At 52.0% G+C, this 13,038-nt stretch overlaps 1 protein-coding gene across 1 annotated transcript in view; it reads right to left on the bottom strand.

The window, feature by feature from the left end:
• Nucleotides 1-13,038, bottom strand: part of LOC103206312 (SREBF chaperone) — a 61,257-nt gene that overhangs the window by 5,172 nt on the left and 43,047 nt on the right. The window contains exons 3-11 of the mRNA XM_007951758.1: nt 8,308-8,465; nt 7,386-7,606; nt 7,078-7,183; nt 6,310-6,482; nt 5,789-5,915; nt 3,968-4,080; nt 2,760-2,854; nt 1,247-1,345; nt 868-1,086 (exon numbers count right to left, since the gene is read on the bottom strand). Of these exons, the coding sequence (XP_007949949.1) occupies nt 868-1,086; nt 1,247-1,345; nt 2,760-2,854; nt 3,968-4,080; nt 5,789-5,915; nt 6,310-6,482; nt 7,078-7,183; nt 7,386-7,606; nt 8,308-8,465 (1,311 nt within the window). The remainder of the gene's footprint in view (nt 1-867; nt 1,087-1,246; nt 1,346-2,759; nt 2,855-3,967; nt 4,081-5,788; nt 5,916-6,309; nt 6,483-7,077; nt 7,184-7,385; nt 7,607-8,307; nt 8,466-13,038) is intronic.

Consider the following 13,038-nt stretch of genomic DNA (forward strand, 5'->3'; position numbering starts at 1 on the left):
GGGGCGTCAGGGACTTAGTGGGGTCCCTGGGTTGAACAGGCAGCCCCAACCCCTAGCAGCCTTGGCCCTCAGACTAGAAGGTAGCACACGGGCTACAGGGGTGGGGGGAGGGGGCAAGCCCCAATCTATCTTCTCTTTCTGGTTCCTTGAATTCTCTCTTCTCCTCACAGGTGGCCAGTGGCCACTGGAAGGGCCTGGTTGCCTTTCCATGGTCAGGAACTGGGTCTTCTGGCCTGAAAATATGCTGGAGCACTCCTAGGTTTATTAGACCTCCCTGCACCTGGCCAGGCCCCAGCTGAGGCCGGAAAGCTGCTACCATTCTTGTTGTCAGCATGGCTAGAGAGCCCATCTGCCTGACCTGCTCTGGAGGGGCCCAGGGACTCCAGTCCTTGGAGGGCCCCTGCCTCACCCTCTCCACTAACTCTGGAAAGGCACTCTTGGCCCTCTCCCACCACCTAGCCCAGTGGGTGAATGATTTCACCTGGCATTTTCTGATGCCCACATACTAGGGAGGAGCCGCTGAACTCAGACCCAGGGAACGTGGTGGCTGTGAGCTGGTTCTCTCTGTGCTAACACCCCAGCTAACAGGTCCTTCTGTGGGTCAGCCTCAGGCACTCTGGGGAGATGACAGCTCTTCTACCTGAAGACCCTGGGGCTGCAATTCCCAGAAACAAGCCCTTTTCCTCAGAAACCAACAGGGCCTGGACAGGTAGGGTGTGGTGGTCAGCTTCCCAGAGTCAGGCTTCAAGGGGCCACCAGGGGCTGAGCAAAGAGTACCCCTTGCTCCAAGGAAAAGTGAGCTTCATGGGGGAACCTGACTGCTGGGCCTCTGAAGGAGGGTGAGGTGTGGGGCAGGGTGGCAGGTACCATGATGAGGCGCTGTGCCAGGCGGGTGCGGGCCAGGAAGTAGACGACACGCAGCCTCTTGGGGAGCCGCAGGTTTCGGAAGGAGGATGGTTGCAGAGTAATGGTGTGAGGCATGGACGGCCGCATGGCAAGCTGCCGTTCATGACGTGCTGGCCGCCCCACTGGCTTTGCTGGAGGCAGGCAGGCCTCAGGGGGCAGCCGCTTGTTCAGGTCTGCTAGCTGTTGAGGGAGCAATGATCAGGGCCTAGGTCTGCCATTCAGAGCTGCCTACATTGTGGCCACTGCCCTGCCAAGCTCCATGCTTTTCCCATTCAGAGGTTTCCTGAACAGTCAGGGCTGAGTTGGGTGGTAGCAAGGGCAGAACTCAGGCCACTCCTACCTCCATCCGGCGAATGTCAATGGACAGGACAGTGGTAAAAAACAGCATCTGAAGGAAGAAGTCAGACACCAGGCCCACAACGGCAAAGAGACAGAACTCCTAGAATGAGACAAGGGAGCACCACAACATCATGGTCCAGAATCCCAGAGAAGCAGCTCCGTGCCTGTGAGGCCCTCACAACGAGAAACCATAGGCAGTGGTGGGCAGGGCTCAGCAGAGATGAGAGGCTGGTAGCAGTCCCAAATCTGGGAGTGGCAAATGAAGGACAGTGCCAGAGGCCCACTCTACCCCCACCAGGGGGCAGCAGAGAACCCCCCCACTTCTGGACATAGGGGCCTGAAGGGTAAGCTCTCCCAGAATCCTCTGGTTTCCCTGGAGGGAGCTTCATTCAACTTGGAAACCTCTGAGATCCACCAGCCTGCTCCCCAAAAAGTCCTCCCCACTGAGCACTGGGCCCTGCTTATCACCACCAGCCAACATCTTCCAAATCCAGGGAGGCTTGACCCAATTTTAGGCTCTTAAGACATGTTCCTGGCCAGTGAATATGAAGGGACAAAGAGTAGGCAGAAGGGATTGCCGCTACCCGAAAAGTAAAACACGGTGGTCTCTCTGGTACCCAGGCTCTGCTGATACTTGAGATTTTCTGATTTATATTTTCCTCCCTGACCTTGTTGGAGGCCTCTGGCATGTCACCATGAATTCTATTCAACAGTCCCTCAATGGCCTGTCAGCTCTAATGCCTCAGGGCTGCATATGACCTGCAGATCCCACTCTAGGCCCTCTGGTAATGAAGCCTGGAGCCCTTCTGCCCTCTACTCATCCCACCTCCTCAGCCCAGCAGGTCTGGAGGAAGGAAGGGAGGAGACAAGAGTGCCACCCTGTTCTTCCCACTCCCCCTGGCATGGTCAGCCACAGCCTGGGGTCCCAATTTAGTATAAGTCCACTTTTACTTCTGCATGAGCCCCATAGTTGAGGGGCTCTATCAAGAGTAGGTGTCACTTGGGGCAATGGGTGATGGTCTCCCACAAGGTGGGCCATGCATCTGGAGGAGGCAGCTATGGGTCAGGGTAAGAGAGACAAGAGGAAAGGGTTGGGGCCTCACCTCATGTCTGCCTGAGAAATGGGAAATGAGTTCTGACTGAAACTAGCTGAATTTCTGGCTGCAGAGCCTGCCACCAGCCCCTGCAGAACTCTATCATCCTTGCACTTGAGCTCCAGCAGCCAGGCTGGCCTCTTGGCTGATGGGAGAGCAGGCAGGAAGGGTAAGAGGATGAGGTCAAAGGCCAAGCCTGCCCAGAAGCTCAAAACCCATAACCCAGCCAGGCATACTGAGTACTTCTGAATCAGGTGTGCCAGAAGCCTCTGTGTACCCCTGACAACCGTCTCATAAGGCAGAAGCCCCATCTCAGGCAAGGGTGCTTGTGCCAAAGGATGGCGTACCCTGTCCGTGGCTGCACAGCTGGGGAACCTCATAGTTGGTCCAGGAGGGAACCACATGGCCCTTGGGTCTTACCTGGATGGCAGGCACTAGGGTGAAGTAGCCAATGAGGATGATGCCCAGCTCTGTGGCCATGTTCTTCATGATGGACCAGCTCTCACTGCTTAGGCCTACAGAGGATAAGAGGGGTTGTGGGGCCAGCACATCACCTCCCTCCACCACGAGCCTGCACACAGCCCCTTGCAGTACTCAGAGACTAGTGTGGCCATCTCACCGAAGTGCCCAACCTTTAGGACCTGCCAATGCCCTGGCTCCAAGGTGCAGCCATCACTGCCACCCAGCTGCTGCAGGGAAGAAGGGAGTTTCAAAGCTTGGAGGAGCCAGGGGAGAGCTAGGACTCTCAGAAGATGGGAGAAGGAAGGTGATGACATGAGCAAGCCCAAGAGGAAGGCTGAGGGCCAACCCACCAACCACCACTCTAACCACTCCCAACCTCCACATGCTGTCCTCATCTGGTCCATGTGGACACAGCCTGTGTACGTGCCCTCCTGCCATGTGGCAGAACGGCTTGCAGAATGGAAGAGCTAGCTGTGTCCTTCTTCTAAAGCCCCTCCCCACACCAAGGCCCTGGAGCCCATGTCATCACATTGTCACATGTGCAAGGCTCTGCACTCCTAGCCTGGGTGGCCATCTCCCCTCATGTCTTTGTAACTCCACATCTAGTGCAGGGCCTGGCTCATCAAAGCAGCTCACAGAGGGATGTCGAGTGAGCGAGCAGCCTGCTTCCAGTCCTGTTTTCACAGATCCAGTATCAGGAGGAGGAGGCTCAAGAGCCCAGGCCCCCAGGATGTGGCTCTCTCTTTTCCTGTTTTCCTCAGAACCCCAACATTCCTACCAGTGAGGCCTGAGGGGGCTTTTCTGACAGTTCTGGAGGAAGCATCTCCAAATGACCTGTGTGGGCCAGTGTTGGGGAGTGAGGCAGGAAGAGCCAACACTAGGCACTAGCACTGATGGAAAGCCGCTGCCAAACACAAGCCGTGCAGGAGAACATGGTTTGCTCTCTTATTGACACACGAACCAGGACAAAGTACAGTCCAGACAGCCCACAGCTCCTCGGAGCGTGTGCAAGCACATTGCGAGGGCCTGGTGGGCCACTGCATGTTATGCTGGAGGCCAGAGACCAGTGATGTTTCTGGGCCTTCCTATTTCCTCAGGGAACAACAGCAGCAGAACTGTGGGCATGGCCAGCCCTGCCCTAAGACATCTCCCACTTTCTGGTTTACCTTGGGCGATCCGCAGCTTCACTTCGAGGTCCACTGGGGTTGAGACCACTGACTTGGTGAGCACCAACACGTTCTCTAGCCCAATAACCACCACAAGGTAGGGGAAAATCTCGCTGAGAAGAAAGGAAGGGAGGGAAAGGTGTGGGGCAGTAGACCTCCAACACAGGGCTGGTTCTCAGCAGGCTTGGGCCTCTTGGAAGGGTGCTGGTTGTACGGCGTTTAGTAAAGCCTTAAAGACTCCCATAAACATGGGGCAGAAACCCCACCCTCTCCTCCCTCACTCAACAGGGCCTCTGTCCACACTGTTGTTGGTCTGCAGGTGGGCCAGGGAGCCCAGCAACCATCCCTGCTTCCATCTGCCCACACAGTGGGAGGAGAGCAGAGGCAGCCCCTGGGTCCTACTGCTCCAGGACCAGATTACAGCTGTCTTGGTCCTGCTCTCACAGGAGTCTGCTGGCCAAAGGGAATGACCACTGCCAAGAGCCCACAGGAACACCACAGGACAAGCCACCACGACTGAATGGAAGGGAGATGAAGCCACACTAAAGCCCTATTCACCTTCGCTGAGAAGCTGAGTCTGGGGGAGAGCAACTGTTCCTAAACCAAACCCCACTAAGTCACAGCCTTGCGCTGCTGCTGCTGTGTGCTGCCAAGCTGATTCTGACTCATAGCAACCCTGTAAGATACAGAACTATCCCGTGGAGCTTCTGAGGCTGTAAATCTCTACCAGAGCAGATCATCAGGTCTTCTCTCCCACAACCGGTGGGTCCACCTACCAATCTCTCTGTGCTTAACCACTGTGCCACCAGGGCCCCTTCTCTCATTGCTGGTAACACACTATTAGAGAAGTCAGTGCACAGGGAACACCCCCTGAGTATACCTGCCAGGGTCTCTGCTGTGAAGATCATGGAGGTAAGGGACCTGAGCAGGGTCCAGCAGAAGGGTGTGGGGGTGGGGGGAGCAGTGTTTAACACTGTCAAGTTCACAAAAGGAAGGTGGTTCACGAGTAAGACAAATAACAGAAACAAACCACACAATGGCTCTTGCTGTGACCAGCCTGAGGAGCCAAGGTGGGGGAGAGGCCAACTGATCAGTGAACCACTAACAGTTGGGTAGGTCCTCACCAGAGCTGAGGAAACAAACCCAAAGACCCACCCAGGGCAGGGCTTCCAGAGAAAAACAGCAAGGGGAATGCAAACATCAGTGAGGAACCTGCCAAATAGAGGATGCTGGTATCTTCTTAAAAGCTTACTCAAAAAGGCTCTACTTTATTAGGCTTTTAAATGTTTTAATATTAAAGAAAGGAATGAATGTTCCCTTCTCTATCTCACACCCATCTGTGACTTAAGCCATCAAGAAGCATGTATAACATAAGTATGCTTAGGCATACACATATGCAAATACATACTATATACTACAGAGGCACATTTTTACACACCTGGTACCATGGTGCCTAAGGCACTTGACTACTAACTGGAAGGTTGGCAGTTCAAACCCACCAGCCACTCCTCGGAAGGAAGGTTGGGCAATCCTACTTCCGTAGCGATACCACCTCAGAAACCCAAAGAGGGGTCGTTATGAGTCAGGGCTGACTTGATGACACGTAACAACAACAATGTAAGAATACACATCCTATATAAACACATACAAATATACACAAGTATGTGCATATATACATACATATACACATACACATCTACAAGGTAGGTAATCTAAAGAAGAAATAATTAACTTCTTCAATGTCAAAGACAATAATGTGAGGACACAGAATGACAGCAGAGGGCCCACCCTGCAGCCCAGTGAAGCCTGTCAGGGACCTACCCGCCGTTGAGGGTGGGAGTCAGGCCAAAGAGTGTGCAGAGCCCCACGGACATGAGCAGTGAGCTGAGCACGGTGACCACAGCAGCCAGGGCCAGTCCCCATTTGGACTTGACCATGTCGATCTTGCCTGAAGGGCAGAGAAGGCACGTCAGGGCAGCACCTCTCCTGCTGGTCCCCACAGGCTCTTCTTAACTGAGCTCCTGGGAAGCAGGGGTGCCCTAAGAATCAAGGGAAGGATGGCTCCTACATAAGACAAAAGGAAGGGTGGCCACGGACACTGGCTAATCTCATGGACACGGTGTATCTCTTGGGAACCCCTCAGCCCAGGAAGGTTGAGAAGTGAAAGGAGCCCTGTACCCCACCCTGTACCCTCAAGACCCTGCTGGAGGACAAAGTCCTGGCTTTTGTAACCAGGCATGTTCCACATTTCTGCCCTGCAGTACCTCCAGAGGCAGGGAAGTGGGTGATCTGGAAGTGCCCATCGGCTCAAAGAAAGCCCCTGCCTCCCACCGCGGACCTACGCGTGGAGAAGTAGATGTAGGCAAACAGGATGATGTAGGTGGTCACGAGGGGGATGAGTTCAGCGATGCCAATCTCCTCCTTGAAGTGCACATGGACCAGGTTCTCTGCCCGGAGGCTGCAGTTGGGGCTGGGGTGCAGCAGCATCAGGCGGGCACGCAGGCTGCCCAGGAACCTAGCAGAGAAGGTAAAAGTGGGCAGAGTACTCCTTTCCGGCCAGAGAACAGACAATCCTTCCTCCTACCCATGGAGGGGGACTCCATGGTCCTCACCAAAAAAAATACAAAATGGGCAAAGTTGTTTCAGGAGTCTCTGCTCCTTTCCCAGCACCCCTACCCCTCCCCTCCCATTACACCAGTGTTGGTGTCAAAGGCTCAGGATGGCCAAGTAGAGACATCTCAAGTAGCGCTGCCAATTACTGGAAAGCTTTCTGCAGTGTTGTTAAGAAGGACTCTGAGGCCACATGGGGCTCAGCAGCAGCCAGCTGGGGACATTTGTCTGAGGTTCAAGGACAGACAGTGGAGGCAGCAGGACACTGGGTTTGCCAGCCCTGCCCAAGACCCTTGTTCTTAACCAGCTATCAGTTTATCCCCATTCAAACCTGAGCAGACAGCACCCCTCAATCTAAAAGGGGTAAGCACTTCCAACAGGAGGCCTGAAACCTATGAGCTCCCAGAGGGCCTTCTGAGCACTGTAACAGGAGCAGGGGCTCCTCAGAGCATCTCATCACTCTACAGGCCAGTTAGGAACCCAGGTGCTGGCAGTCTTACTTGGCATGGTAGTGCTGGAAGACCAGGGTAATGGTGTATGAGACCATCCTCTTCCTGGTGTAGAGGCTCACCCCACTGTACTTCCCAGGAACCCCAAACAGCAAGTCTGCAGACAGGAAAGACAGCAAAGAGGCCAGCAGGAACTGATGAAACATAGCAGCCAATGCAGAGCTCTCGAGGGCTCTGACCCCTCTCCCACCCTCCCACCCCATCCTGGAAACAAGGGGTAACTCTGCATCTGCTAGAGGGCCCATCAAAGCAGGAGACGTTGCCAGATACCACTGTCCTCAGAGAGCTGCTGTGGGTACCTTTGAGCGTGGCTGAGGTCTGCAGGGTTTTGGGCTCATGCTGGTGGATGGTCCCAATGATGTCAGGATCAGCGTGGAAGTGTTCTCGGTCATTCTGCCAAAAGTTCCCAGGGGACAGCAGCAGGCATCCATGCTCAGGGAGCACGTTTCGGAGCTTCCTGAGGCTTGGCAGCAGGTCAGTCACCTGCAGACACACATCCTCCAGGCTCCTGGTCCCAGAGCTGTGCAGGAGACAAGAGGAGGCACTGGCTGTGTCTGCCAGCATGAGGCAGGCCCACCGCATTCATAGGGCAGTCTCTGTCATCAGGTTCCTAGATGGCCCCATCTCCAGAGAGCATGAAGATTAGGGCAAAAGCCAACAACCAAGTCATGTGGCTGTCTGACCTTCAATGTGCATCTGGAGCCCAAAAGCCCATTTACCTCCAGGGAGAGGCATGTGCAGGTTTTATGGGCATGTGCACAGCTCCACCCACTCGGACACTCTGGCTGATTTAGTGGGGGAGAAGGGACCGGGTGAGAATTAGAAGACCCCTTTAGTTCACAAAAATACCTGGTAAAGCCATCAGTTAAATAAACCCTGGCAGTGCTACAGCTGTGAAGCCAACATACTCCAGAGATGAGTTGAGGAGGAAGACCTGGGTGGGGCGTCAGAAGTATAGCCCAGGGAGAGCTCATTTCTCTTCAGCACTGTCACATTCACGTCCATAACCCACAGGCAGGAAGCTATCTAAGTCACAAGTTAGCGCTTAATGGGGTCTCTGTATCTGAAACTCTGAAGAGGGAGCTTAGGTCTTTCCATGCCTTTCATGCAAATGCAGGTCCTGGGGAAACCCAGCTATTTCTGCAGAGCTGGCTGGCTCAGTGGAGTTATACTTCAGTTCAGAACGGGATTCAGGGAGCCTGGGGTTCCAGGAAGGGGTACCTGTCTCTCAGCACATGGTTCCGGATCTCCTCCACCAGCTGGAATGCCCGGGACAGAGGTGAGCGGAACACATCTACTGCCAGGAGGTTCTTGTGCCAGGGTGAGACCGAGGACTTGACAAATATCTGCTGGATATACGCCACCGGGGCACCCACATACTGCAGGAAAGACGGGGGAGTAGAAAGGTCAGCTCAGCACTAGAGGGAGAAATAAGCGTCTAGAGTCAATAAGGATTTACTGGGCACCTACTATGGGCAAAGCAATGTGCACCTAAAGGGATAAATCGTCAAAAACGAAGACTTGTGCAAAGCACTTTCCCAATTTATGGGCCACTTTCCAACACTTTTCCCAATAGACGGCAAAGAACGGCTCCAGGCCAAATCAGGCCAATTTTTCTAAATGAAAGTTTCACTGGATCACAGGCACACCATTCCTTTCTGCATTGTCTATGGCGGCTTTCATGCCACAACAGCAGAGGTGAGTAGCCGAGACTAAAACCATCTGACCCATAAGCCTGAACTAAAGCCTATTACAGAAATGTCTGCCAACCTCTGCGATAAACCATACATTGCCAATGAGTGTAGCCTGTCTCATAGATCCTGGTTTTGCCACTTACAGGGCAATGGTTTTGGAAAATCAAAAGGCCACTTTTAAAACCCAGTTCGACTGTATGGCCATGGGAATGTTTTTAAATTCTCTAGATTTCAGTTTCCTCATTGTAAAAGAGGAAGGTCAACATTCATGCTGCAGCATTGAGATGATGCATGTGTACACACACACTCACACATAACACACCATCACACAATATCTACCACACTCACACACCACACTCACACACATTCACCACACTCACACACATTCACCACACTCACACAACATATACCACACGCACACACGTATACACCCAAACATGCACCATATTTTTGGTTTTTAAATAAATAACGTGCACATTAAATGAGTTTTTTGGAGGCCATGCAATCCCCTTACGTGTTAGCTTCTTATGCCTGCTATGCGCATTGTTTACAAAGGTGCATTGTATGCAAAAGAAATATGGTATAAAACATCATATGCAGAGATTAAGTATTAATACAAACTTTAGTAATGGACAATTGAAGAGCATCATTTCATCTGAAGCAAGGAGAACAGACAGCACTTCCTTCCACTGAGGCTCAAGGGTTATGACTGCCTGAAATCTTATGAGGAGAACGGAGTGGGGTGAGGACTCAAACCCAGGTCTCCTCATTGAATATCACACACTTTTCTCCCAAGAATCTGCTGTCTACACTTAAAGGGCTTACAACAGGCATTTAAGTAACAAAAGTGTCCACATGTGTAACAGGTGAGGAAAAACTCCCAGTGACAGACATATCACGGAGCACCCCTAAAACAAGAGGCAGTGGGCTACCAGTGGCAGGATTGTGGGCTGGGAAGGAGCTGAGTGGGGTCATGAAGGTAGGGAAGCAGTTGGGGGAGTGGGACATGGAGGACATCTGAGGAGCAAGGTATAGAGAGAGGACAGATCACGTGGAGAGCACAAGAAGTTCCTGCTGGGCACCAATGGAAACTACGCCGAGGATGAAGCCTGACTGAGCTGTCCAGATTTTAGCCAACTGATAAAGAAAAGTTCTGAGCATCTGAGATGGAAGGGTGACCTGACAGACAGTGCTCTGGAATGACTACACTGTGATCCAACCAGAGACAGGAAAGACTGTCCACACAGTGTCATGTTGTGAGGCTAAGACTGGAGGGAGCCAGCCGTGCTGAGTAATGAGACGACTACCTCGATGCCTGTGCCAGCATCAGCACCACCAATGGACATGTGTGTCTGTGAAGGGAAGGCCTCTGAGCTACTCGACGATGCGCACTCCAGGTATATCACACGAGCAGGAGTCAAGGTGCTGCACACTAGAAAGATAATGTCCCCTAAGCTCCTGGACATAAAGAAACAACCCAAAAGCAAAAGTCTGAGCTACACCTTAGACTCATGGGACAGGCGGCCTCATCCACTTTGTCTTCTGCACCAGACACCAGGAGGCACAGAGGCAACCAAGAGGAACCAGCTGACCCATGCTCTGACCCAAGCAGCAGCTCATGCACTCACTGTCTGGGCCCAAGTAGGGGAGGGGCTGTCCAGAGATAGCACTACACAGACACCTATTCCCCAGGGATCATCCCCAAACCCTGTGAGGGACACAGCACACCACCCAGACACAGTCCAACTGAGGCGGCTCCTGCCCTATATTCATTCCCATTGGGCCCTACAGTGTGACCGCACCTATGTCCACTGCCTTTTTTGGACCTTCCACCTCTATCCTCAGGCCCACTGACCGTGGCCAACTGAAGCTGGATTCAATTTCCAGGGCAGGACAGCTACCTGGCCCTCCATCTACCTCTAGCCTCCTCCCAACCCAAGCACCTTTTCCCCAGCTGGCATCATTTGGGCCATGATTTCAACAAAGTATTAATGAACATACTTCAGAACTAGAACCCAGTGGTACACTTTAGCTTACAAATGTATACATTATCATCCTTCTCAACATTTTTAGGGGAGAAGACCCACTGCTTTCATCATATATTTACATATATGCCGCGTTACACATATGCCCACTCCTGGGTAAAACCCACCACTCATTTTCACTCCTTGGCTGACAAGCCTTATTGAACAAACCACATAAACACGAGCCCACTGCGCAGCCCCACTTACCAGCCTTGGCTGGACCTCTGCCCTAATGGGGGCTAGCTCATCCCCACCGACTCACCTAACAGCAGTTCTGAATCTTTCTAACTCTTTCAAAATCTTGGTCAGTCATTAAACATGACTGTATCACTACCTCACTGTCCAACATACATGGCCCTCAATCTCTCTCTTCTAGGCATCAACATCCTCTTATGGTGGTTTATTCCATAGGTGTCTTAGTTATCTAATGCTGCTGTAACAGATACCACAAGTGGGTCACTTAAACAAATTTATTTCTCACAATTTAGCTGACTAGAAGTGTGAGTTCAGGGCACTAACTCTAAGGGAAGGAAGGTTGGGCAATCCTACTTCCGTAGTGATACTGCCTCGGAAACCCAAGGAGGGGTCGCTATGAGTCGGCCGACTCCACGGCAAAACAACAACAACAACAACAACTCTAAGGGAAGGCTTTCTCTGTTGGCTCTGGGGGAAGGTCCTTGTCTCTCTTCAGTTTCTCTTCCTTGGTTCCCTGATGATCTTCATGTGATGTGGCATCTATCTTCCCCCACCTCTGCTTGCTTAATCTGATCTTCTATAGCTCAAAAGAGATTAACTTAAAACACACCCTACACTAATCCTGCCACATTAAGATAACACGTTGTTGTTGTTATTATGTGCCCTCAAGTGGGACTGACTCATAGAGACCCCTCCTTGGGTTTCCAAGGCAGTATCACTATGGAAGTAGATTGCCCAACCTTCCTTCCTCGAAGTGGCTGGTGGGTTTTAACTGCTAGCCTTCTGGTTAGCAGTCAAGTGCCTTAGGCACTATGCTACCAGAGCTCCCTAAGATGACATACTGCTGTGTAGTAAATTACCTGGTATGGCTTTTCTAGCCATAAGTCTTTGTAAACTCCATGGTGGAATTTGCCATGAACTACTGAGGAGCTCCTGATTGTTAAAGTTTCCCATCTGGGGTATTTCTGCTGAGAGTGGCACAAAGCAATGTCCTGGGAAGTACGCTCTCTCTCAGGTGCTTAGAATTCTGTTATGATTGGTTAGTTTGGCTACTCTGCCAGGCTTAAAAGGAGCCCTCCTAGAGGCAGGGGTCTCTCTGACTGCTGGCTGCCAAAGACGTGCTGCTGAGAGAAATGTGCTCCTGAGAGACATGCGCTGCTGAGAAGTAAACACCGAGAGACACGCACTGCTGGGAGAGAGATTGAGAGAGACTGTTGGCTGAGAGACGGCAGGCTGAGAGAGACTGAGCGTTGTCCCTGAACTTGAATTGTAGCCTGGTGCTTCTTTAATAAACCCCATAATCTGTGAGTTGTGTGTGGCCACTGCAGTGGATTATCGAACCCAGCAGAAAGGTAATGGGTGCTGCGGGAGGAATGACTGGTGTCAGGGTTGATGAAAGGGCTGGAGAGAGGTAGCATGTTTGGCCTCATAGGAATAGGCCTTGGGCTATTGAGGGTGATTCTGTCTTCCTCTTGTGGGGTTAGAGGAGGTCAGAAGATGCAGCCTCCCTGCCCCTTTGGTACATACGAAATCCATTCCCAAGTGGGATTATAACAGCAGGTATATATATATACATAAAATAGAACCAAACTCACTGCCATTGAGTCAGATCTGACTCATAGCGACCCCTCCTTGGGTTTCCAAGGTGGTATCAGTATGGTAGATTGCCCAACCTTCCTTCTGAGGAGTGACTGGTGGGTTAGCAGTCAAATGCCTTAGGTACTATGCCACCAGAGCTCTTAACCACAGGTATAGGGGTTAGGATTTATGACACATATTTTTGGAGGACATAGTTCACTCCCTAATAGGCATTTACCTAATCCTTGTCATTTACTAACTTATTTTGGGTTCCCCTCCAGTAAACCCTGAGATCAGAGGTTTATCTGAGTGGGTGGAGTGGAGGCTTGAGCAGGAAAATAGGGACAAAGAGTGTGCTATTGGATGAGTGGGGAGCTCTGGTAGCATAGTGCCTAAGGCACTTGACTGCTAACCAGAAGGCTGGCGGTTCAAACCCACCAGCCACTCCTCGGAAGGAAGAT

Source organism: Orycteropus afer, unplaced genomic scaffold, assembly GCF_000298275.1.
Source record: "Orycteropus afer afer isolate SDZICR_OR568_19922 unplaced genomic scaffold, OryAfe1.0 scaffold00311, whole genome shotgun sequence".
NCBI classification, from domain to species: domain Eukaryota; kingdom Metazoa; phylum Chordata; class Mammalia; order Tubulidentata; family Orycteropodidae; genus Orycteropus; species Orycteropus afer.